General features: G+C 39.4%; 1 protein-coding gene across 11 annotated transcripts in view; it reads left to right on the top strand.

Moving 5' to 3' along the window:
- PLD1 (phospholipase D1) overlaps positions 1-26,484 on the top strand; it is a 203,633-nt gene that overhangs the window by 70,928 nt on the left and 106,221 nt on the right. For 6 of the 11 annotated variants that reach the window (XM_067738037.1, XM_067738038.1, XM_067738030.1 and 3 more), the window contains 7 exons: positions 14,204-14,368; positions 14,825-14,952; positions 18,711-18,856; positions 19,083-19,188; positions 20,915-20,980; positions 24,820-24,878; positions 26,054-26,146. In XM_067738037.1, the coding sequence (XP_067594138.1) occupies positions 14,209-14,368; positions 14,825-14,952; positions 18,711-18,856; positions 19,083-19,188; positions 20,915-20,980; positions 24,820-24,878; positions 26,054-26,146 (758 nt within the window). In that variant the 5' untranslated portion in view covers positions 14,204-14,208. Of the gene's footprint in view, positions 1-7,408; positions 7,485-10,356; positions 10,546-14,203; positions 14,369-14,824; positions 14,953-18,710; positions 18,857-19,082; positions 19,189-20,914; positions 20,981-24,669; positions 24,734-24,819; positions 24,879-26,053; positions 26,147-26,484 lie in introns of those variants that run through there. The other 5 variants (XM_067738033.1, XM_067738032.1, XM_067738035.1 and 2 more) reach the window with 4 other exon arrangements.

Genomic DNA, 26,484 nt, shown 5'->3' with positions numbered 1-26,484 from the left:
TGCAACTAAGACTTGGTGCAGCCAAAGAAATAAATAATTTTTTGTTAATTGCAAAAAAAAAAAGAAAAGGAAAGAATGCCTCCTGTCTAGGGTATTCTGAAGCGCAAATGAGATCAAATCTAGGAGAATGTGTTAAAAGAAGGAACAGGCTATATGTTGGTTATAATTTTAATAATTATTATTATCTGTGCTTATATATTTTTGAAGAACTTGTGAAATGAGTTCCACTATATTTTAAATGCTTAGCTTCTTAGAATAAAGAAAGGGACTACCTAATTTGGAGAGTTAGATACTCGGTGCTAAGGAGGGGAGATTTTCAAATGAATTTATTAAGGCTTTCTTGTTTTAAAAGTTTAATTGAAGCAATTTTAATAGCTCCTCCAGGAAGGAAAACTCAAACAGAACTTCAGTTTTGATGACTGTTTTCCCCTTACCTGAGCATCACTACCATTAATAGTGGACACCCCAACTTTATAGACAAGAGCCATGGAGCATCAAGGCCCTCTTTGGAAGGTTAATTTCGTTGTCTCAAAAGAGGTCAAGTTTACTTTCAGTTCCAGTATGGGCCTATTTAACTTCATGTTTCTACTGAACGTTGAACTAATCCCTAAGCATGCCAGCAATTGGGGATGATAACTGTTGACTGTAAGGGGCATCAGGTTGAAGTCTACAAATATGCTTTCCATGGGTGGGCGAGGGACGGTGGGGGACAAAACAGTTCCAAGTATCTTGCATATTGCCCTGTTAGTGGGTCACAAGTATTGGCTGAATTGAGAAAGAATAGTGAATTTTATTTGTTTGCAAGGAATGCAGAAGTCATTAACCACGACTGGATTTAAGGATATTAGCGAAGTGTCACATTTGGCAGCTTTTTTTTTTTTCTTCGATTGTTTGTTTTAAATGAAATATTTCAAAAATAGAGAGGAATATTTAGGGAAAAAAAACCCTATGTACCTATACCACCCAGATTGAAAGAAAATGTTACTGATATATTAAGTCCTCTTTGTACCCTGTCCTAATTGCATAATTAGAGGGTATCCACCCTCTTTCCGTAAAGGTAACCACGCTTCTGAAGTTGTCGTATATTATTTCCTTGATTACTTTTTCTGTCATACTTCTACATATGTTTATGTTAATAGACAACATACAGGATTGTTTGTTTGTTTTTTTAATTCTAAATACAAACTGTAAGCTGACTTTTTTTTCACCAAACTTTGTGTTGAGATTTATTCATGTTGATACATGTAGTTCTGATCCACTTATTTTCTCTGCTGTATAGTGTCTTATTAAAAATATAATCCAGTTATCCATTCTCTGATGAATGAACATTTTGATTGTCGAGTTTCCTTTACTATGAACACTGCCTCAGTGCCCATTCATATATGTTTTCTTATACTCCCATGGATGAGTTCTTTGTGAATATACTTAGAGGAAGAATTGCTGGGCAGTAGGTTATACCATCTTCAAGTTTACTAGATACTACCAAATTGCTTTCCAAAAGGTTATTTCAATTCATACTTCTACCAAGGAGTGAATGAGAGGTCTAGTACCTTACCAATACATTTTAATTTCAGACTTGCAAAAATTTTACTAATCCAACGGATTTGAAAAAGTATCTTATTGTTGTTTTAATATTACTTCCCTGATTACTGGAAAGATTGAGAACGTTAAAGGTTTACGGGAAATTCAGAATTTATCTTTTGTGAATTGCCTATATATTGCCAGGCCTATTTTCTATTGTTTTGGATCTTCTTCTTCTATAATTATAATTCTTTATATATTCTATGTGTATGTTCTCCAAATCTGGGCTTGCCTTTTAATTTTGCCATTTGCCTAGCAATTTTAAATTTTAGTGTAGTTGAATTTATTACCTTTTCCTTTAAGGTTTGTGCTTTTTATGTCTTAAGATTCATCCCTGACCCTGAAGTCATAAAGACATTCTTCTATATTTTATTGCAAAGGTTTACATCTTTATAATACTTTTTATGACTTTAATCCACATGGAAGTTCTTATGGAAACTGTGAGCTAGGGAACTAATTTTATTTTCTATTTCTTTATACATTTCCAGTTATATTTCTTTATGAATTTCCAATGGTCCCAGCATTGTTTATTGAAGAGTTCATTCTTTCTTCACTAACTTTTTTTCATGCCAGTTTTATCATACACCAAGAACCCATGTATACATAGGTTTGTTTTGGGTTCTCTGTTTGGCTCTAGTTGTCTGTTTCTGTGCCAGTACTGTACTATTTTAGTTTCTCTAGCTTATAATATTCTTGATATCTGGTTGGATAAGACTTATATGCTTATTCTTAGTTATTTTCTGTTATGAAGTTAGGATCATATTGTCAAGTTCTGTGAGAAATTCTTTGGAATTTGAATTAGTAGATTAGCTTGGGGAAAGCAACATATACTCATTTATTCAGTTCCATATTTATTGAATTTCAGGATGTTGTTTCACTGTCTTATGGACTCTGTTTCTAATGATAGTTTAATGTCATTAATTTGGTTTTTCTGAATATTAACAGGACATTTTTCTCAGGCCGCTTTTAAGATTTTCTTTCTTTATACTTCAGCAGCTTGACTTTAATATCCCTAGGTGTGCTTTTCATTGCATTTATTCCTGCTTGAGATTCACCAAACTTCTTCTGTCTGTATTTATTTCTTTCAGCAAATTTTTTTTATTGAAGTACAGTTGGTTTACAATGATGTGCCAATCTCTGCTGTACAGCGAAGTGACTCAGTTTTACACACATACACCTTCTTTTTTTAATATCCTTTTCCATTATGGTTTATCCCAGGAGACTGGATATAGTTCCCTGTGCTCTACAGTAGGACCTTGCTGTTCATCCATTCTAAATGTAGTAGTTTGCATCTACCAACCCCAAATTCCCAGTCCATCCCTCTCCCTCCTGCTCTCCCCATTGGCAACTACAAGTCTGATCTCTATGTCTGTCTTTCACCAAACTTGATAACTTTTTTAGCCATTATTTCAACCTTTTTTCCCCTCATTTTCTCTCTTGAACTCCAATTATGTGAATGTTAGATCTTTTGATATCATCACATAGGTCACTGAGGCTCTGTTCGTCTTTTAGAAATCTTTCTACCCCTTTATTTGTTCTTCACTTTGGATAATTTCTATGGATCTGTCTTCAAGTTCACTGACTCTGTCATTGCCATTTTGATGTTAAGCCCATCCAGTGGATTTTCCTTTTTTTCTGCTGAGATTTTCTACTTGCTCATTCATCAGAAACATATTTTCCTTTACATACTTGAGCATGTTATAATATTTGCCTTAAAATCTTTGTCAGTTAATTTCTGCATCTCAGGATGGGCCTCCACTGATGGACTTTTCTCCTCAAAATGGATCACATTTTCCTGTTTCTTCTATGTCAAATAAGTTTAGATGATATTGTAACATATATTCTAGAGACTTTGGATTCAGTTATGTTCTATTCAAGAGTTCATTTATTTGTTTGTTTTAGGAGGCACTTAACTTGGTTGGACTCATACTTCAAACTCTATATTTCCTGTGGTGGGCAGTAGCAAAAATCTCTGCTGAAGTCATTTTAGTACTATCTGAGTGCTTTGGAGTGTATCCCATTCCTACATGGTTCAAGGCTCAGCCTAAGCAGAACTTGGTGCTCCCTTTGTGTGGCTCTCTGCTTTGCAGGGTTTCCCAATTACTTTTAAGCTGTTGTAATTGCCACTGAAACTGTTTCCTGGATCTTCAAGCCAGTACAATTATGGATTTTCTTTCTGAGTTTTAGGCACCCCACTTGGCATGGACTAGGTGTGCCCTGAGACAAAAACAGTGCCATTACTTTCTTCCAAATGTTGATTCCTTTCTGGTTTCTGCTTGCTTTTCTGATTGTTCTTCAGTCAGCTATTTTATACATTTTGTCCAGAATTTATAGTCATCATCTGTGGAATGGCTGACCTAATAGGAGCTACACCTCTATTACTGAAAGCTGGAAGTTGTGATCCCAGATAATTTTTTCTTTTTTTTTTGCGGTACGCGGGCCTCTCACTGTTGCGGCCTCTCCCATTGCGGAGCACTGGCTCTGGACGCACAGGCTCCGTGGCATGTGGGATCTTCCCGGACCAGGGTACGAACCCATGTCCCCTGCATTGGCAGGCGGACTCTCAACCACTGCACCACGAGGGAAACCCCCAGATAATTTTTATATAAAGTTTCTTATTTTGTGGTTTCCAGAGTCTCTTTGAAACAGATTGTGCAGCTCTTTGAGGCTCCGTGTTTTTGTAGAAGTCCCACCTTTAGGCCCCTGCCTCCCATAGTCCTGGGATCATGTCTCCTGACAGTCACCTGGGGACAGAAGAGTAATCCCAGACCCTTTATCCACGATCAAAACCCTTTGGGCAAAGCTGATATTGACACTATGTATAAAATAGATAACTAATGAGAACCTACTGTAGAGCACAGGGAACTCTACTCAGTGCTCTGTGGTGACCTAAATGGGAAGGAAATCCCAAAAAGAGGGGATATGTGTATACGTATAGCTGATTCACTTTGCTGTACAGCAGAAACTAACACAACATTGTAAAGCAACCATACTTCAGTAAAAATTAAAAAAAAAAAAGAAGCCCTTTGGGTCCCTTTAGCTTTAGTTCTAGTATACCCACCTGACTTTATTTCTTTACCCTTGGAAGCTGGAAGCCTTTCCTCATTATTGTTTTTGTTGCTGCTGCCTCTGTTTTTATCCTTGACTAAGTATTTTCAAAAAATGATTACAATTTATTAAGCAGTTCCATGTTTGTAGTGGGAAATGGGCACCTGCATTAGCTTAATCCATTTTGTTTTCAGACATCTGCAGCAGTGTTTTCTATAGTGGGAAACAAATAGACCACCCCCAGAATACTACTCTGGCTGCTAATTGCTGTACTCAAGAGGGGACTGACTTCTGATACTGATACGTGGACTTTGGACAGAGGACTTGTAGCTCTTAGAATAGCTAACAGCGTAGCCGGAACTGACATGATTTCAACATCTACTATAGCCCAAGCTCTAAGCTACTCACTTTATATCACTTAAATTCTTACAATTCCTTACTTTAATAGTATTACCTCCACTTTACACATTAGAACAGAGACTTTAAAGAGCTATAAGTAACTTGTTTCAGCATAAGGAACATCAGAATTCAAGCTGTTTGACTCACAAATCACATACCTTCCATGGTACTCTTCTGTCTCAACAAATTTTTTCGGTAATTATATAGATGAGTAAAAAAATTCAGATTTTGCTGTGTTTCCCAGCAGTTAAGGCAAAATTTGAGAGCTCTTTGGCACTGGAGAAATGTCTGGAGTTTACACATGTATGTTTGCCAGTTTCATTCTTTTCATAGGTGAAATTCATGGGTTATCAGTGAAAATACTTTCCGTGCTGCCTAAACTCACACTAATGGAGGTTGTTTGCCAATTCCTTTGGAGGACAGTGAGAAAAAGGAATCATAGAATTTTACACAGCTGGACAGAATTTTAATGATAAAGTCTGTATGTGAGAACACAGTTTCTTCTAGTTAAATGGGATGGCCATCATAAGATGCGAAGAACAGTTTTAAGAAAGAAAAAAACAAGAGTAGAAATGATTATATTAAAACCCTTGAATTAATATCTGTAAATTCTTTTTCTTTATAAATTTATTTATTTTTGGCTGCGTTGGGTCTTCATTGCTGCACACGGGCTTTCTCTAGTTGCGGTGAGCGGGGGCTACTCTTCGTTGCGGTGCGTGGGCTTCTCATTGCGGTGGCTTCTCTTGTTGTGGAGCACAGGCTCTAGGCGTGCAGGCTTCAGTAGTTGTGACACACAGTCTCAGTAGTTGTGGCTCACGGGCTCTAGAGCACAGGCTCAGTAGTTGTGGCTCGCGGGCTCTAGAGCGCAGGCTCAGTAGTTGTAGCGCATGGGCTTAGTTGCTCCGCAGCACATGGGATCTTCCCAGGCCAGGACTCGAACCCCGTCCCCTGCTTTGGCAGGCAGATTCTTAACCACTGCGCCACCAGGGAAATCCTATAGATTCTTGATCAACATGTGTTCTTATCAAAAGCAACATTGTGCTCCATAAAAAAATCTTTATTTACTATTATGAGCCAGTGAAAGAATTTTTTTCTTAAAGTCATTTTAATAGAGATTATCCTGGAGAAATATTTATCTTGTTCATATATTGCTCACCTACTGAATCATTGGTGTTCTAAATCTCCCTTAGTAAGAAAAATGTTTATATCACTTAACATAATTTGTTAGCCAGAATAAAGAGTGTTTCTATAAATTTAAGTGCAGTTAGCTGCTTCTCCTAAAGCCCCATCACAATGCATGCATATTCTATTCTTGGCCATGAAAAATTGAGTACTCATTTAACACTGAAGGATGTTATTTTTAGAAGTTTGACCGCAGTGTATAGCAATATTAGTTATCTTTCTTTATTTTTATTTTTTTTAACATCTGTATTGGAGTATAATTGCTTTAGAATGGTGTGTTAGTTTCTGCTGTATAACAGAGTGAATCAGCTATATGTGTACATATATCCCCATACCCCCTCCGTCTTGAATCTCCCTCCCGCCCTCCCTATCCCACCCCTCTAGGTGGTCACAAAGCACCGAGCTGATCTCCCTGTGCTATGTGGCTGCTATCCCTCTAGCTATCTACTTTACATTTGGTAGTATACGTAAGTCCATGCCACTCTCTCACTTTGTCTCAGCTTACCCTTCCCCCTACCCTATCTTTCTTTTCATAAAGAAGAATTTTTCCTTTGGGATCCTTATTGGATTTAAGTCACTTTAGTGGCTGTACAAAGTCTCTCACTCATCATATCTAATAAACTTATTAACAAACTTTGAGGTCAAGAGGGCCCCTCTTTTTTTTTTTTTCGGTACATGGGCCTCTCACTGTTGTGGCCTCTCCCGTTGTGGAGCACAGGCTCCGGACGCGCAGGCTCAGCGGCCATGGCCCACGGGCCCAGCCGCTCAGCGGCATGTGAGATCTTCCTGGACCGGGGCACGAACCCTTGTCCCCTGCATCGGCAGGCGGACTGTCAACCACTGCACCACCAGGGAAGCCCCTAATTTCAGTTTTAAATGAGGAAACTGAGTACTAAAGTCCAGGTTAGTAAGGCAAAAATAGGAGCAAGCCAGGCTGCCATCAGATTGCTGTGTGACCTTGAGCAAGTCACTTAAGCTGTCTGTGTCCTCAGTGTCCCTGTGTATGAAAAAGGAGATAAGAATAGCACCCGCTCCATAGGGCCTTTGTGAGGGCCGATTGAGTTAATGCATGCAAAGCCCCCGTATCACTGCCTGTCACATGGTAAGCACTATTCGAGTTTACTTTGTATTATTACCGTTACTATTGCTTTTTATCATTACTGTTAACTTCAGCACAAAATGGACTTCTGCAAGAGGGGAGATGGCTCAGTGGTTCATGCTGGTTCTAACACTGTCCGAGTGCTCGTTTCCTGGATCATAGAACCTGAGCTAAGGTAGGCTTTACTGAGAGCAGCAAGAGGAAGGGGAGAAGAGAAGAGAGGCAGGAAAGCATGGGAGGTGGTGCATTACCTGGCCGGCCCAAAATCAGACAGTGGCTTGGTCGCATAGGACAGCTTCCAGATTGGCTGTGTGGGACCAGTGTGCTCAGCACAGGCAGGCGAGGAGAGGGGAGAGGGGTACGTCTTCCATGCTCACAGGTTGTGTGTCTTGATTCCCCACGCTCCCTTCGCCCCCCTCTTTCTCCCCCCACCCCCCAACACACACACACACAACGCCTGAGGAAGCCAGGTTCCAGCCCCTGGTGCTGAACTTCCTCAGAAGCCTCAGGATGAGCCAGTCCTTCTGTCAGTCTGGCCAGAGGTGGGTGGGGCTGGGTTGCTGGAGCCGTGAGAGCTCCTGCTGGGTTGCACCCTGGACACTGTGCTGAAGCCCTGCCCTCAGCCAGGAGGAAGCCAAGATGGTTTGGTGGCATTAGGAGAAGAGGTGAGAGTGGCAGTGATGGGGGTCTCCGCTGAGCCAGCGGCAGAGGCCAGGGAGCCATCTGGGGGCAGCCCATGCACTGGGACCAGCCCCACCGCTCACAACTCTGTAGCCTCAGTAAGGTGCTGTGGCTCCGTGTCTTGGATTCTAAATGAGATTGTCCTGAGGATTAGAAGTGATACGTGTAATGTGCCTTTAGTGCTTGGCCCAGAGTGGGTACTCAATAAATGACCTAATATTTTCCTATCCACTCATATTTGAAACAGACATCAGTTTCTCTTAACACTTGTATTTGCCTCTGGAAATGAAATATCTCTTTGAATTCGAAGATATGACTGAGATGAACTAGAAGAAGCTGATACTATTGCAAAGAGGGTAATATTTAACCCTAGAACACGTCAAGGGAAATGACTAAGAAAGCTTATGGCAGAGAACAGAGGCCATCCAAGGAGGTCAAAGGATTTAGAGAAAATCATGAGAACTGAGAACTGATTTTCATGCTAAAAATTGCTTTTGTAATTGTAGATTCGGCTTTATTTTTAGCTAGGGGAAAAAAGAGAGCATGATTTCCAACTTCTGTTCTGTGGACACAGGGAGTCCAGATTATTTAGCACCATCGTCTCCAATCTCGACATCCCAGGGAAAAAAGCAGAGTCAGTGCTAGGCCAAATGGGGGCTTTGGGATGAAACCAAGAAAGAAGGATGAGAAAGTGGGAGATTGCTGGGCTCTGGGGGCTTCAAGACCAAATTAGATATGAAGCTCCAAAGGAGGGTAGTGTTTGTGAATTAAACGTCTATCTCTTGGAACCATGTGAGTAATAGCAAGGCTGTCCTGTTTGCATTTTACAGAGGAGAAACCCTGGAGGCTGTTAGTTGCCCAGGTTACGCTGATAATAAGGGAAGAACGAACTTAGGTCATCTGACCTGTCCTCTATACCGATGACATTTAATTATCTATTCAAGGCTCATGATAAGCCCTCCAGCGATATTTGTGGAACTGATGTTCTCTTTAAAAAATTCAGAGATCCAAGTAAACATTGAGTCGTTGTTTTTTTCTTTTTTGATATGTTACTTTCTCAAAATATATAAACTGGAATGTAAAATATGATAATATCATTTACTTTATTCAAAGTCAGCTAAACTCCAGAAATAATTATCCAAGGCTTACTATGTCACTGGAGATTGAGTTTAGTACTTGAAAACACATTTATGATTTTTTGCATTTCAGGGAGCATCAAATCAGTTCCGTACAAATCACTGCTGTATAATATGTTTGGGGAGGTTACGTAGTATGGATCTGCCAATTAATTTCATCAAAATGAGAAATGGGAAGACAAGAAATTCCCATGACTCAGTTTGGTTTTAAATGATCTAAGTGTAATTCATTTCATATTCATACAGTGTGATTTTTGGTTTAGAAATCCATTGCATTTATTTCCCTTGGTAAACAAACATCACACATTGAAAAAAATATGGGGGAAACTTTCTAACTTACGTTAGAAAGGGAAGCAAGAAGTGAATCACAGTCATCTTCACAAAATGAAAGTTGAGGGGTGTTTTTTGTTATTATTGTTCCTTTTTGAATTGTTTTATCCTAAGACTATGTGAAGAAGTAAAAGTGTCCTTCCGTCCTGCCACCCCCAGTTCCACCTCCGGCTGGTTAAAGAGCTGGACTTTGGAGTCAGATCAAGCAGGGTCAGGTCCAACTCTATCACTTCCAGCCGTGTGGCCCTGGACAAGTTGCCCATGCTCTCTAAACCTCTCATCTTGAAAATGGAGGTAACAATAAGACCCAGCTCCTAAGGTTGTTGTGAGGAAGTCAATGAGATCATGCGATTAATCTCTTTGTATAGTGCGTGGCAGGTAGTACCTATTCAGCAAATATTAGCTAATGTTAATATTTTAATGTTAATAGTTATAGTTGATATTATTATTCTTGTATTTTGGCTAAGGCAATGTTTATGCATGTATCTGGGAAGGAAAATATCTGCTCCCTTTGATGTTCTGCTTCCCAATCATGTTGAAAACTAAAATCAGAAGGAAATTCTAAATTTCTCTGATTTCACCAGTAAATAACTGGAGGTAATTAAATATTCCCTGCAAAGAATTTTAATTCTAGTATTTAACCCCAGAAAAAAACAAAGCGTATTTACTTCCCGGATACAGATGCAAATAGAAATAAAACACAGCTGCTGTTATTGCTCCATGGGCACCGTCTCTACTTGGTACCAAAAGAGATAATGATCTTGCAGTATAATTTTATAAGGAGGTAACAAAATCAATGACACTATCTCAAGTGTAAACACTGCAAGACCTTATCGCATTGCTGGTTAAGATAGACTGTAACTGTGACAGCTGCTCACCGACCATTATATATTATTTTAGATGAAAGAAAACATGGACTAATAAATTACGATTTGACAGCATAAGAGTGTTGGTGGCCTTACAGCTTCATATTCAAGAATGAAACCAGCAATACACTTGTTGGATGAAAAGTCAACACAAAGCAACCATGCACTCAAGTGAAGGCAGTAATGGACAAATAATTTGGTTCATTTCCCATTAATAAAAATGGTAAGGTCTTCACAAAAGCATAAACAAATCTGCAAAGCCTTTGAGTCAACTGAAATTCCATGTAACCTTATAAACTATTATGAACCATAAAAATAAAAGGCTAAGATAAAGTTTAGGATGCTGTCAGGATGTGTTGTTTCCTTAATTGTAATGACAGTGGAACCAGGAGGATCCCTTCAAAGGGTGATGATTAAAGAGTATCTATTGTTATGGAACTTCAACTTCATATAAATGATCAATTTATAGACATTCAAGCCCACAAAATAAAATCAATAATTACGAACCTCTATAACCAAGTCCATGAGATTTCAGAGCCGGACAAATCTGCTTTATAAATTCAACACTGACACAACTGGAGTGACCTTGGACAAGTTATTTAACTAAATAATCAAAGTTTTGAATGCAGATCATTCAGAATCATAAGTACCAAGTAGGATCATTATGGGTACTAAATAACATAACTGAGCTCAAATGGTGCTTAGCCATAGTAAACACTTGAGGGTAAATGATAAGAGGATTCCCTTCTGTTTCTTTTCTCACTCTTCCTTAAGCTTTTCACAAATTTATATCCTTCTGTTCTCCTGATCTGAAATAGGATTTTTTTTTTAGCTTGATCCAATGACTATTTATTCCAATTAGCTTGCAATGTATAAATTACTCTGTTCTCTGTATATCTTAAATTCAACATGCATTTTTAACATTAACAGTCCCAAAGGAAAGTCATTTGGAGTAACCCTTGTTTTCCTTTGCTATGCTGAGAAAGTTAACTGAGTTAGCCATTAGACTGTTTAATCAATGGAAAATACCTAACGTCTTGACAAATTCACAAGCAGCAATGATGTGATGTAATTGCTTACTTGTTTTTCCTTGTTTCATTTCCTCTAAGTTTTTCATTACCTTGTATTTTAAATAAAGTAAACCCTGGCTCATAGTTGGCATCTAATAAGTATTTGTTGAACTGAGAGGGAAGGAAATAAATGTTTTAATTATGGCAATGGCTCCATGAGAATGAATCCATGAATATGAATTCATATGAAAAACTACTTCAGTTAATTTCTTGGGATAGGAGAAGGGTTAACTTGATTACATTATAAGGGGAAGCTGAACAATTTATAGCATCTTTTATTTACATTTAGTGTTTTAGTGTTAAAGGGACCCTAGAGATGAAATGGCTCAGCCTCCTTAATTTATAGAGGAGGAAACCAGAGCCCTGAGTTTAAACGGCTGAGCTGCAAGAAGAATTCATTTCTTTTTCTTTGCATTTGAGTCAGCTTCTAAAGGGACTTGCTCAAGGGCACTGGTTTTACTAAAACTTCCATCTGTTCTAGGGGCACTTACATATCTACAAAAAATATACAGAAGTTAAAGGCCATGGTTAAGAACATCAGCTTTTGGATCAGAGAGACCTGGTTTCAAATCCCTTCTCCACTTACTAGTTATGTGACCTTGGACAGATTGTCCGAAGTATTCATCAAATTACCTGATCTCTCTGTGCTTCAGTTTCCTTATCTATAAAGAGGCGATGACAAATCCTGTCTTCTTCGAAATGGAAATAACAAACCTTCATAGATTTATTATTGATAATAAATGTGATAAGGTATATTTATCACCAAGCCAGGTGATAGTAAGCAATCAGTACACATTAACTGTTACTATAAAATGAATTAGAAGTGGGAGAGAACGTTGAAGGGAAGTGATATAGGCGAGGCTAGTCCTATATTTTGCTAATAGGAGGCCACAAATTTGGCTCCAAGCTTCCTTATAGCCAACATGGGGGAGGAAACGTGATTGACTACACAGTTCACAGAGAGGTTAGATATATTGATTTTACATGCCTGGCCAAACCAGAACCTCCCTCCTCTACTCCCATCTTTGTATTTCCATACAATTTCTCTTTCTACCACACATGTTAGTATAGGTTTGAGAGACTTGTTGAGTTACAATAGGGCTCCCCAAGTCTGCCCAAGACTCTGTCCTAGCATTTCTCACAGAGACCAGCCCACCCCTGCTTCTTGATAGCACCTGTAGGAGAGAACCCAGCTAAGTGTTTTCCGCTCAGCACATGCCATTCTCAGGAAGGCCAAGACCGTGGAGGAGGCCAGGGATGAATTTGGGGTCGTGTAGCATATCTCCATCACCTACATCAGGCACTCCTTAATAGTGGGAACCAGTGTCTTTACATATTCACTCATTCCATCTCACAGTGAGTAGGTGGTGGATACTCTGTAAATGTTTGTGATTTGCAGTAATAAATGAACGTATGTGGAGGAGTTACTGGTACGGAAGCCCTCGCATTTTTGGGTCTGGTTGCAACGGAGAGATTATTTCAGCCTGTACCGATTTTTTAGCCAACTCCAGTGACAGCATTCAAGGCTTAAATCTTGGTATTTTAAACGAAAAATAAAATCTCTGTGGACTCTTCTTTCCTGGGTTCTGATGTGCAATGACCTGTGTTATTAAATGTCAGAATGAAATAGAACCAGTTTTCCTAAAAAAGGAGAGAAGTGCAGTTCTTGCACTTCTGGTATCTTTCAGAATAGGTATACTAATTGGTTACCTTCCAGGACAGGTACGTCACTATAACTCGCGTAAAGTCATGGCCAAATCTCATATCTCAAAAAAATAGTATATGGTTTGCTGGGGATATCACCTATAGGGGAAATGTAGAAAGGTTATGCTACATAAAAATACTTTTTAAATCTGAATCTTGAAATTATTGTAAAATACCCTAAATTTTCTGTAGAAAATATTCAAAGTTGCTTATTTTAGCTGGTATTCTTTCTTCCCATGTATTTGTTAGAGTCAAGAATCAATTCCTTTTCTCTGGATAATGATTCCCAAAACCATCTACCTTGAGTCTCTCCTCACTTACCCAAGTTAATAAAATCGGATGAAAGATAATATTGGCATTTAGTCAATGTGGTGTGTCTTTTTCTTGCTTGTTTTCTTACTTGAGATACAAGTAAGTATCTCATTCCAATTTAATTTACAAGCTAGGAATCCTTTAAATGTTAAACTCAAAATAAATTAAAAGGTTGTTTGAGGTAACTGGGGCTCACATAGAGCTAGTTGACTTGTTTCCTTATGCTATACCTAAGCCTGGATTTAAATAGTAAAATAGGGTTTTTGGGTTTTTAAAAAATTAATCTTTATTGGAGTATAGTTGATATACAATGCTGTGTTAGTTTCAGGTGTTTAGCAAAGTGAATCAGTTATACATATACCTATAGCCACTCTTTTTTAGATTCTATTCCCATATAGGTCATTACAGAGTATTGAGTAGAGTTCCCTGTGCTATACAGTAGGTCCTTATTAGTTATCTATTTTATACATAATAGTGTGTATACGTCAATCCCAATCTCCCAATTTATCCCTTCCCTCCCCTTTTCCCCCTTGGTAGCCATAAGTTTGTTTCCTACACCTGTGACTCTATTTCTGTTTTGTAAATAAGTTCATTTGTACCGATTTTTTAGATTCCACATATACGCAATATCATGTGTTTGTCTTTCTCTGTCTGACTTAACTTCACTCAGTATGACAATCTCTAGGTCCATCCATGTCGCTGCAAACGGCATTATTGCATTCTTTTTTCTATTTGACCAAAATAATAAGTCTAGTAACCCTTTTCTTCTTTCCTTTGCTTTTACCCTGTCTCAAGCCAACATGTCTCTGAAAGATGAGCCAAGAGTAAATACCTCTGCACTGCAGAAAATTGCTGCTGACATGAGTAATTTGATAGAAAATCTGGACACGCGGGAGCTCCACTTTGAGGGAGAGGAGGTGGACTACGAAGTGTCTCCCAGCGATCCCAGGATACGGGAAGGTAAAGACTGATGGTCTGAGCGAGGAGAAGAGAGTGTATCAGGTTGCTTGGCAGAGCACAGATTTGAAATAACCGGCAGATGATTGATCATCCTTGCTGATGTCACAACTCTGAGCTCATTTGCATTAGCTGTTTTTTTGTTGTAGCACGTTATGATTCTTAAAAAAGATGCCTGCTGGGGCTTCCCTGGTGGCACAGTGGTTGAGAGTCCGCCTGCCGATGCAGGGGTCGCGGGTTTGTGCCCCGGTCTGGGAAGATCCCACATGCCGCGGAGCGGCTGGGCCCGTGAGCCTGCGCGTCCGGAGCCTGTGCTCCGCAACGGGAGAGGCCACAACAGTGAGAGGCCCGCGTACCGCAAAAACAAAAAAAAAAAAAGAAAAAGATGCCTGTAAAAAGCAAGTTATGCTAATATCATTGTATTCTTGAAATAACTTTGTTTACTTATTTATTTTTTAGTGTATATCCCTTTCTCTGCTATTTATAAGACTCAAGGATTTAAGGAGCCTAATACACAGACGTATCTTTCCGGCTGTCCAATAAAAGTTCAAGTTCTGGAAGTGGAGCGCTTAACATCTACAAAAAGGGTCAGAGCATTTATAGACTCAACTTGTATCCGTCAATATATACGATTTAACACATTGCCTTGCAGTTTCCTTCCCCCTAGCTATGACTATGCTTTTAACTTCCGGTTTGTGTTTTTGTTTATCACTTCTGAGTGCTCATCACCTCTCAAGTTTTTGCATCCTTCTCATTTAGTCTTTATTCTTATTCATCTGTTTCCCCATTCTGGAAAATGCTTTTTTAAAAAGGCACTTAAGGCAGATTGTAAGTTTAATAAATTGCGAAGGGCCTCTCCCCACTTTTCTGTTCCATGTGGACTCGTGAGGCATTGCTCTAACACCTAGAGTGCCAGATATAAGCCAAGGAAAAGTTTAGCTTTCCTAATGCTTGTTCAGCAAGAAAATAATGATACTACCTGGCTCTTGAAAGAAACAAAGCCAGGAGGCTGTGCTGGCCAGTGCCATTGCCCAGAAGTGCTGCTGAGAGAATTCTGCTGGCATACCCTGCCCTTCTGACTTGTTCCTAACACCATCCCTTAAGCTTCACTCACGTTTTCTCTTTAAGCTCTGGAAAGGCATTGGGAGTAGAGTTTTCATCAAGCAAACCTGCATTCTTTTGAAGGGGATTGGACTAGGAGAAGCTGTTAGGGTAGCTGCGTTTGCTCTGTTACTGACTGGATTTCACACTTGTCAAGTCTGAGGGTGGAGAACATTGACGCAGGCTGGTGGCCTTGGTCCGTTCGAGTTAAGCTCTGGCCCTGGCAGAGTAAGGCAGCCATTGGCTCCTGCCTCCGGGGAGGTGTAGAATAATCTTTCCGCCGGGGGCAGGCTCTGGAGGGTGGCACGTGCTGCCCGCTTCCTGATGATTTTGCCTCGCGCTCTGTCCTGACCTACCTGTGCATGTCCCGGCTCCTAGTTTACAGCCACCTCAGTATTCAGCTTTCCTTCAGGCTCTTCCTGTGAGTTGGGTCCATATCTCCCTGATACACCACTGAACACAACCTACCAAGAAATGTCTCTAAAATGACCTTTGCCTTCTTATTTCGCCTACCAGCATTTAGATGGAGAGGTGATAACACGTGGAGGTTAAATGCACAGACTCCAGAGCCAGACCACATGGTTTAATTCCTGTCTTTGCATTGTGACCCTCAGCCATTTACTTAAACTCTCTGTTTCTCAGCGTATCCTCATCTGAATAATAGGTGTCATAGGACACACCTTTTAGGTTTGTTATGAGGGTTTAATAATAATAAAACATAGTATAATATAAGAAAATTATATATTGTATTATACAAGTATACACTGTATAATACTATGTATTATTATTATTACTAGGTATCTGCTCATGTTATTTATGAAGATAAATATTTAAGCCACCAAACCAGGGACTTCTCTTTGCTCACACTCTTCTGTTGGTCAAGTGAGTTTAGTTCTGTTCTTTTTTTACATATATTAAAATTTTTCCTTTGGATCCTAATTTTTAAAGTATAGTTGATTTACAATATTATATTAATTTCAAGTTCTGTTTTAAATCTTAGTCTGTGTAGAACAGCTAAGGAGCTTCCTTATCCTACTTAGTGTTTAGTTTACTAAGAAATATGAACTAAATTCATGCAGTTTGAATGTGATTCCAGGTAAATAAAAATGACACTTTGCTAATGACTGAATGCATTCTGTGTGCCGGCTCATGGTTAGGCATTTCTCTTTTCACTCTCATGACGACCCTGAGGGACATATGTTGCCCCGCCTCCCCAGCAGGAGATCTCCCACTTGCCCCTCCCACTCCTCCTCCCACCCTTCTCCACCCTGTGCTCTGTCCCCCCAAGGCTTCCTTGCCTTTGTCTTCTGGCAGGGTTCAGGCAGTGGAGAGCCCAGACTGGGGTCACCCTGGCCTGGCTGCGTCCCTTGACCAAAGGCATCCTCCCCGCAAGGCAGCCTCTTTACATGGCTCTCTCCTTCCTACTCCAGCACCTGGTCTTGCCTCTTGTCCCTTTGGAACTGGGGATGCCTTCCTGAGTCCCAGGTAACTGTCCTCACGTTGTGGTTTCCTTACTCTTATCACACCTTCATGAGCAGTCCCTTTATTAAAACTTCTCACACTATTCCAGTTCCAAAAAGTTCCAGTAATTCTGCTGGGATATTATCTGACAGAAGTGATGCTTCTCTAAGGCTTCATAGCTGGTAGGCTGCACTACAGTGTTTCAAGCCTTTAAAATCTTCAGAAAGGATGGGACAGGCTGTTTCCATTGGACCACACTGCCTTAGAATTGCTAAGAAGTTTAGTGTCCAAAATTCTGGGTTTATGTGTGAAGGCTAAAATTTGGCACTTGCAGTGTTTTTTAAGTGTTCAGTTTTCTTAGATTGGGAATGTAATCCTAGGATATGGGGCAGCTCGTTTAACTTGTATAATGTTTCTTATTTATTTGGCTTGTCTTAAACTGAGCACTTTTCGCTTGAATGCAGAGTTTCTGACCACTCTGAGTTCTCCTGCAACCTTCTCTCTGAAACATGATGCAGGATGATGCCTGTAATGTTGGCCAAGGTGAAAGACAGCATATAATATTAGACCCCAGAACTGGGTTTTTTCGACTTCTGGTTATAGTAACTGTCATGGATCCCAGCTAGAGGCAAAGCAAGAGCTGGATTTGAATATTTACCAGCGATATGTTTGGATTCCAGGCTTAAGAGTACAAGTTACATTGATTCTCGTGCTCATTTTTATATACTACATCTACACAGCGTGGTCCATGCTTTAGAAGTTTGCAAAATATACCAAACATCAATAATGATTGGCAGCAGCCCGGGAATCACCCGTGGGGTTGCTGACACCGAAGCCTGGATAAGCTAGTAAAGTAGGAGACATTTACTTTCTTTCACCCCCAACACTTATCAATACCTGTGGCGCCTCAATCTCCCAGCAGGGGCCAGTGCCCTCTAGGTGGTCCAGTGTCCACTACCCTCCCCTATCCTCCACACACCATGGGAATTTCTCCACAATCTCCTGTGCTTTATAAATATCCCTCCATCTCCTGACACTTTCCACAAAATCAAAACTTGTATCCCCCAGGTCTGTTAGCTCTTCTGATTGAAATAATTCACTAGTCACTAAGATATATTTGCATTTTAGTAAGAAATATTTTAAAAATTTTAAGTGGAAATTCATTCTAGTTACGCAGCTGGGGAAATATTTTGTGTGTAGGAAGATCTTTTGCTTTTTTCCCTCTAATCATCCTGTACCTTCCTAGTCACTGGTGTTGCTTCAGGACAGGGAGACGTTATAGACGAGGATGGACCTTGCAAGGCATTTCAGAAGGAGAGGGCATTAGTGTCTTTTGTGAAGAGCTGAAGTGGGCTAAGAATGACAATGGAAGTCATTTCCTCCAGCTTCCCTCTCACCCCCTCCACTGTCTGTTCACTGCTTGTACTTTTGGACAATCCCCCGATGGCTGATTAGGGCTTTCACTCATTGTCTCTTTTACCTGGTTTCTTGTTTCAAGGGTGGATGTGTGTGTCTGTGTATGTGAAACAATAGGACTGATAGGGGTTTACCTTTGGTGTGACTCAGAGTTTGTCTTATGTATATCATAAGATGAATATTTAAGAGCATATTACTTCTGTCATCAGTCGTTTTGGAAAACTTTTTGCTTCAGTACTTACACAGAATAAGTAGGCTGTATTTAAAGATACATCCATGTTACTTATTACTTAGCTATTGTTCATTGAGAGATTTTGGAATTTTTGTTGTTATCTAAACTATCAACCATTTTTATTTATCGCTATAGGTACCAAGCATCAATCTTTACACTATTGAATTAACACATGGGGAATTTAAATGGCAAGTTAAGAGGAAGTTCAAGCACTTCCAAGAATTTCACAGAGAGCTGCTCAAGTACAAAGCCTTTATCCGAATCCCCATTCCCACCAGAAGGTAACTGTCCCAGAATTAATTATAAAGTTGTCCCAGTATACAAGTTGGATTGAAAGAATATTTTATTCATGGTATTGGTTAATTGGTCCATTGTTGGTGGATATTTTTTTATCAAATAGTCTCTTCTAAAAATAAGCTATCTCCTGAAAGATGCTGTGACAGTCATGGTTTAAAGAATAATCTAATAAATGTTTGCATTGTGTGTGTGTGTGTCTCTGTGTTTTAGACACACATTTAGAAGACAGAATGTCAAAGAAGAGCCTCGAGAGATGCCAAGTTTGCCCCGTTCATCTGAAAACATGATCCGAGAAGAACAGTTGTTTGGTAGAAGGGTGAGTCCTTTCGCTCTTCTGTTGTTCTGAACATACTTGTGCAGTGCTATAGAAACATGGCATCTACTGTGGGGTGAGGTGGGCCTGGATGCAACTTCTCTCACCTGCTGATCCATCACCCAGGCTGGTTTAGCTTTTCTGGAACTAGTTAGGTAACCCTTCTTCCCCGAGCCACTCTGGCCCTGGGGAGGTTGCATTTTCCCAGAAGAGGAAGAATGTTCTATGTCAGGAGTGACTGTATGTGGAAGCTTCCTACCCCTCAGAAACCTTTTGGGGTTCATTGTGAGGCAAGATTGAGCTCATCATTGAGGGCTTTGAGAGCTACTCTTTTTTTTTTTTTTTTTTTTGCGGTACGCGGGCCTCTCACTGTTGCGGCCTCTCCCGTTGCCGAGCACAGGCTCCGGACGCGCAGGCTCAGCGGCCATGGCTCACGGGCCCAGCCGCTCCGCAGCATGTGGGATCTTCCCGGACCGGGGCACGAACCCGTGTCCCCTGCATCGGCAGGCGGACTCTCAACCACTGTGCCACCAGGGAAGCCCTGAGATCTACTCTTTTAAAATAATCTATTTCCATATATTTGCTTCAGAATTTGTAGTGGCTTCTATGGGCACTATGGACAATATGGACGTTCCTTAAAAAATCTAAAAATAGAGCTACCATATGACCCTGCAATCCCACTCCTGGGCATATAACAAGAGAAAACCATAATTAGAAAAGATACATGCACCCCAGTGTTCATTGTAGCATTATTTACGGTAGCTAAGACACGGAAGCAACCTAAATGTCCATCAACAGATGAATGGGTAAAGATGTGTTATATACATACTATGGAATATTACTCAGCCTTAAAAAAAGAATGAAATAATGCCATTTGAAACAACATGGATGGACTTAGAGATATCATACTAAGCAAAGTAAGCCAGAGAAAGAAAAATATCGTATAATATTACTTATATGTGGAATCTAAAAAATAGATACAGATGAACTTATATACAAAACAGAAATAGACTCACAGACATAGAAAACAAATTTATGGTTACCAAGGGGAAAAGTGGGGGGAGGGATAAATTAAGAGTTTGTATATTAACATATATACACTACTATATATAAAGTAGATAACCAACAAAAACCTACTGTATAGCACAGGGAACTATACTTAATATTTTATAATAACCTATACGGGAAAAGAATCTGAGAAAAATAGATATGTATGTGTGTATGTATAACTGAATCACTTTGCTGTACACCTGAAACTAACACAGTATTGTGAATCGACTATACTTCAATTAAAATAAATAAGTAAAAATTAAAAAAGAATTTGTAGTGGCTTGTTCTAAATATATGTAAATATCATTCCCAAACTATAGATGGGACAGTTAGAGTCTAAGAAGAGAAGGAGAAAGTACAGACACGTGCAGCAGTAGAACAGAAACCTCAGGACGGGGGACACTTCTGCCCACACTGATTCAGCGATATGGTGCTGCATAGGGCAGAAGATTAATTCACTTTTTACCAGAAAATTAACACATAAATGTCAGTTCTGTTTTGTAATCTGAAAGTTTTATGTTCTGAGAGGGATGTATTCAGGGTTCCTTGTCCAATGAAAACATTAATAAATAAATAAATAACTTACAGAAGTTAAGGTGGAACAGTCATGTCATTTGTCACTGTTTACATTTCCCCCTAAGTATGCTGATATCTCTAATGTAAAATATTTGCATTACAGAAACAGCTAGAGGATTACTTGACAAAATTACTAAAAATGCCCATGTATAGAAACTATCATGCAACAGTAAGTACTATTCAGTGATTTAAATTTTGAAATAATTTATAAAACTGTAAAGCTAAATTTTGGATCATTTTATTAACACAAGTGCTTGTATTCACTTCTGCATTATTCCTTGGGTTAAACTAAATGAAATGAATCCGAAATTGATTTGTCAGCAAGGATCCAGTATATGAGGATGCTGTTTTTAAAATATCAAATATAACTTAATTAATATGTCTATAACAACAGATTTAAATGAACTTGAAATGCTACCACAGGCTAGGTTATCTAGAAATCAACCTCCTTCTCTCCTCAGGCTTCCAGAATAATGCCGAAAAGCGTTTCTAATGCTGAAGAAAAAACATTGAGTAGTAGGTGATGAAAACAGTTGAGCAGAGTGGAATACCCAAAGATTATACAGAGCATACTGTGATTGCCATCTGATTGGCCTGTGATGCCCGTAAAAGGCTTGTCTTTTCACGAGTAAGTGAGAAGCATGGGAAAAGCTAAGGAGAGATAAAGCTCTAGAGAATTCAGAGAAAAGAGAGGAGAGGTGGTGAGGCTTGGAAGCAGCTGCACAGACTGAAGTTTGGGAGGCACGTGGCTGGCAAGCAGGAGGAAGTGGGCTTTACAGAAGGCATCGGAAAACAATGAGCTCTGCCTTCTTAGCGGCCCTGGAGGCCTGGGGCAGGGGTAGGGGCGTGATGGTGGTGGTGTTAAAGGGTTAGCCTTCAATTATCCAAAGGTTCAGATAACTGAGAGGGCACTGCATTATTATATTCTGTGCCTGTGTATGTATAAACCGTATTGCTGTGGAGGTTAAGTATGTGTGTATGGTATGTGTGCAGAAATTCAGAGTAGCTGCAGCTATGATTCGGCCTCTAGTTTAGAGAATGGCATGCACACATGAACAGAAAGAGGGAAGCCTACTGTATTTAGGAGAGGAAGCAAGAGTGCCTTGACTCTTGGGAGTTTTTTGGTGCCTCGCGGCCCTATTGCTGCCTGCCTATGTGTTAATGGATGCTGGGCATGCACCTAGCTGGTCCCCTTTACACACAAATGACCTGGGGCCGGGCCACAGCCCACCTTCTGCAGCAACTTGCACTGTGATGTTCCATTGACTTAAAGGACCTTCTGTGGTTTCATAATCCTGGAGAAGCGTTTTCCCAGGGAAACCAGCAATTTGGATCCAACCAGAGAACCTCAAGAGAAGGTTGATGGGAAGGATTTCTTCCTTTCTAGGACTCAGGAATGTGCATCTTTGAAAGAACATAACGAATAAGGATATTACTTCTATTATTACTAAAAATGCTGCTTCCTGTCGTATTCTCTGAAATCAGACATGCTGTTTTCTTTGATAGAGAATTATTTAAATGCGTGCTAGTACCAGCATGCAATAATTTTCCATTTGTTTTACTTTCCTGCCTGCCTGTGACTTGGCTTTAATATTTCTTTTGGCCCTTGAACAGTACTTGCTGAGTTTAGTCTTCTTTTTCTGCGTGCCTTTCTATATTTTGGAGTCTAATGTTCATTTTAATTTCTTTTCCAATTATAAAAATCTTTTAAAAGTTGAGCCATATTGTATTTAGATATTCCAGAATGTCTTCTAAACATTTCCTTTGGAAGGGAAAACCTGGTTTAAACTGACTGAATATATATGTTCCTTCTTATTTTTTATTTTATTTTATTTTTTGCTGCACTGTGCAGCTTGCAGGATCTTAGTTCCGTGACCAGGGATTGAACCCGGGGCCACGGCAGTGAAAGCACTGAGTCCTAACCACTGTACTGCCAGGGAATCCCTCTTTTTTGGTGGCTACTTAGATTATTCTCCCTAACAGCGGAATTCTCCGAAATACTTCAAGCATGGGATACAATTTGATCTGTCTTAATTTTCTAACATTATTTTCCTCTCACACTAATTATAATTTGTCCCAGAGACTAGATTTGCAGGCCTCTGTCTCATATTTGAGAAATTAGATTGGCATCTGTGTGTCTCCTTTGATAATTGTGAGACATATTAAAACTTCTGTCTGCAAAAAACATAGTAAAAGTTATTTTTATATAATTACATATAATTAACTTATATTTTTATAAGTGTAAAACGAGCCCCTAGTAATTTCTAGGGTCCGTTATTACCCCTCAGGTTTGTTGCTTGTCCCTTTGGCATGGGAACCCTTTGCTTCCCTGTTTCCCTAACATTTAAATGTGCTTTTCACCAGTTCCATTGGAAAGAAAAAAGATATTGATTAGTACATTATTCAGAGATCAATAAGCCCTGTGGACTATTGTCAGGCTAAATTGATCTTTAAATTCTTATTCCTGAGAATCACCTGCCCAAATGGAGAATGGAATTCTTATCCCTGAAGATGCATGGAGAAGTTTGGACAATACAATATTATATTTCAAATTTTATTATTTAGGATTGCTTCTAAATTGGCTTTGCCACATTTTTTTTCAAATCCATAAATCTGTATTAGAACATTTATTGCCAAATATTTTTTTTCTATGTAATAAGACTAGTTCTTCCTCCAGATTTCTCTTTAGTAAACCATTAGGATAAATTTAAATTTTATCTTAATACACAACTTTAAATTTTCTGCATTGCTAATGTGTACCTTTTTATTTAGATTAAATTCTTTACATTTAGCAATTTTGGTATGATATTCTGAAGTTATCATTTCTGAATTAGTTCAATGGATATTTCTGTTGTCAACTATTTGATAAGAGCTATGTGCATAAGAAAATATCCAGGTAATAGATAAGTGGTTTCCCTGATGTTTGCTTTTCATTTCCTATTCTTCCATTCAACTAGTCTCTGACTTTGCATAATTTAGTTACACCTCTGTAGTAGTTTCTTCCAGTGTAAACTAGGGCTAGTATTTTTCTCTCTGCTCCTTAGAGATAAAATGAGAACTTATGGCTTAGGATCTTGAGACATTTTGGATTCTGTGGCTTAAAGTCTGTGGTATCACTTCTAGTAACCTATGTATTTCTATATTTTCTGATTAGAAAGCAGTTCCACAAATCAGATTTTGAAAATGTGTGGTACCGAATTACCACGTTTTATATAAGAAATAAAATGTAAAGACCTTGACTTTTTCAAAATCCTTATAAAAAGTCCTGTGTGAGGATATGTTTGATTTGGGGTTTTTAAAGATATTTAAATCCTTTTGAATGTCAAAGACTTCTTCAAATAACCCTAAGAAAGAAAACTAAGCATTTAATTGGACTTCACAAGTACTGACAGCTTTGAGAGGTGTGTAATTTTTCTTACAAGGTTAATATTAGAGAGTCTCCATCACGTATACAAAACTTCAAAGGAAACTTGTTATGTTTCATTTTATTAATCCCATTTACAAGCCCAGATCAAGTGCCGTTTCCTCTGTGATGTCACATTAGCTAGGAAGTGGTCACCCTCTCCCTGTAACTCTCTAACTTTATAACTACTTTTCCATGTAACTGTTATGGTTCTTCCCATAGAACTTGGTTGATGTGGAGTATTTTCCATGTCTGTTCTCCCCTTTGCCTCCTAATGCCAGGAGTGTATCTTTTTTGTCTTTAATTTTCTGTTAAGGCTGTTACTGCCATGGTCTACTGCCATTGGCAGATCTCTCCATGACCTTCTTGAGCATTTGTCTCTTCATCTTAGAGCACACGTCACTTTCTTGATTGTATTAATTGTGTATATATGCTTCTAAAATATACTCTTTCAGGGCAATACCATTGTTATTGATCTGTGTCGTCTGTAGAGTACCCCAGACGTGTTTATACATGAAGGTACCTAATAATATCTTTCTGAATGCATAAATTTCTCCCCCTCGTTTTTTTGCTTTCTAAAGTTTGCATTTTTGGCCTCTTTTCAGACAGAATTCCTTGATATAAGCCAGCTGTCCTTCATCCATGATTTGGGACCAAAGGGCATGTAAGTTCCAGTGTCGGATCTCTAAGGAGAAGTGTGAAAAGTTGATGAGCATTAACACTTGACTTTTTAACATTTGCCAAGGTGATAGAGCTCACCTGGCTTCACTGATAGCTGCTTTTCTTCCCAACAGTTAGAGCAACTGAGGGACCTATTTATACAAAACAGCGTATCTTGCTACTTTAAACAAGGGTGTCAACTGCTCTACTCTCCTCCTCTAACCCCAGAGTAGGGGTGTTTAACAGAGGTAGCAAATATGATGTGTGGGAGAATGCCTTAAAAATCAAATATACAAGATCCCTTCTTTTAATCACTTATACTAAAAATAATACTGTATAAAATGTATGCCAAGTAACAGGATGGAAATTTACTTAATGATTATTTTCCTTCATAATATGAGAGCCTGATATTACAAAGAGCTTAACTTTTGTAGTAAAGAGCATTGATAGCAGCTGTTTTAACTTTTGTTTGTTTAGCCATTATTATTATTCTTTCTTTTCACATCTTTCAAAACCAGGATATTTTTTCTTCCAAAGTATCGAGAATAGCTTTGCTCTGCTTCTTTGGCATGGCTTTGTACCAGAACTGTAGGTGAAGGGATGCAGAAATGTATCTCTGGAATCTGTGTGTGAGCACCTCCAGTGAAGGGATGCAGAAATGTGTCTCTGGAATCTGTGTGTGAGCACCTCCAGTGAAGGGATGCAGAAATATGTCTCTGGAATCTGTGTGTGAGCACCTCCAGTGAAGGGATGCAGAAATATGTCTCTGGAATCTGTGTGTGAGCACCTCCAGTGGTCTCAACAGCAGCTGAACATTCCCCGTGCAGGCATTTAGCAATGTGTGGGGTCTTTTTCAGGCTGTCACAGTGACTGGAGGGAACGCTCAGCGTTTAGAGCCAGAAGCTGGAATGCTTACGGTCCTGCAGCGTGTGTAACAGAATTATGCTGCCCCCAGTGCCAACAGGCCTGCATCTGACCGGAGTACTTTAAAAGATTAGCTGCTGGAGTACTCAGCCTAGTAAACATAGCATTGAGCTATTTGACAGTGAAAGAGGAAAAACTGGGGAGGAAAGACACGGGAGAACGAAACGGTATATTTAGTCCTAAGTTGTGAGGCTGTATCAGCTAAATGTGAGCTGGAAGCTTGAAGATGATGGGTTAACTTGATGTCTCTTTCAGAGAAGGTATGATAATGAAAAGATCCGGTGGACACAGAATACCAGGCTTGAACTGCTGTGGTCAGGGAAGGGCCTGCTACCGGTGGTCCAAAAGGTAGGACTTGAGAGTTTTGTGTGTTTGTTTTAATAAACTGAGTATTTGGGGAGTTTTTATATACTAGTTTTCAGTGGTAAATCTTTGAAAGTCATGGCAGAGCAAATTTTAAATTAAGTTCCAGGTTTCAGCTCTATTTAAACATTCTACTCAAACTTGGACTTGTAAGCAGAGTGTGCCAATTGTATACATAAAGACCTAGTGGACCATAGGATTCAAAAATTGATCTGCCTGGGCTTCCCTGGTGGCACAGTGGTTGAGAGTCTGCCTGCCGATGCAGGGGACGCGGGTTCGTGCCCCGGTCCGGGAGGATCCCACATGCCGCGGAGCGGCTGGGC

This window comes from Pseudorca crassidens, chromosome 5 (assembly GCF_039906515.1).
Source record: "Pseudorca crassidens isolate mPseCra1 chromosome 5, mPseCra1.hap1, whole genome shotgun sequence".
NCBI classification, from domain to species: Eukaryota; Metazoa; Chordata; class Mammalia; order Artiodactyla; family Delphinidae; genus Pseudorca; species Pseudorca crassidens.
Note: the sequence above shows the minus strand (reverse complement) of the source record. Positions and strands in the feature narration are given on the sequence as shown.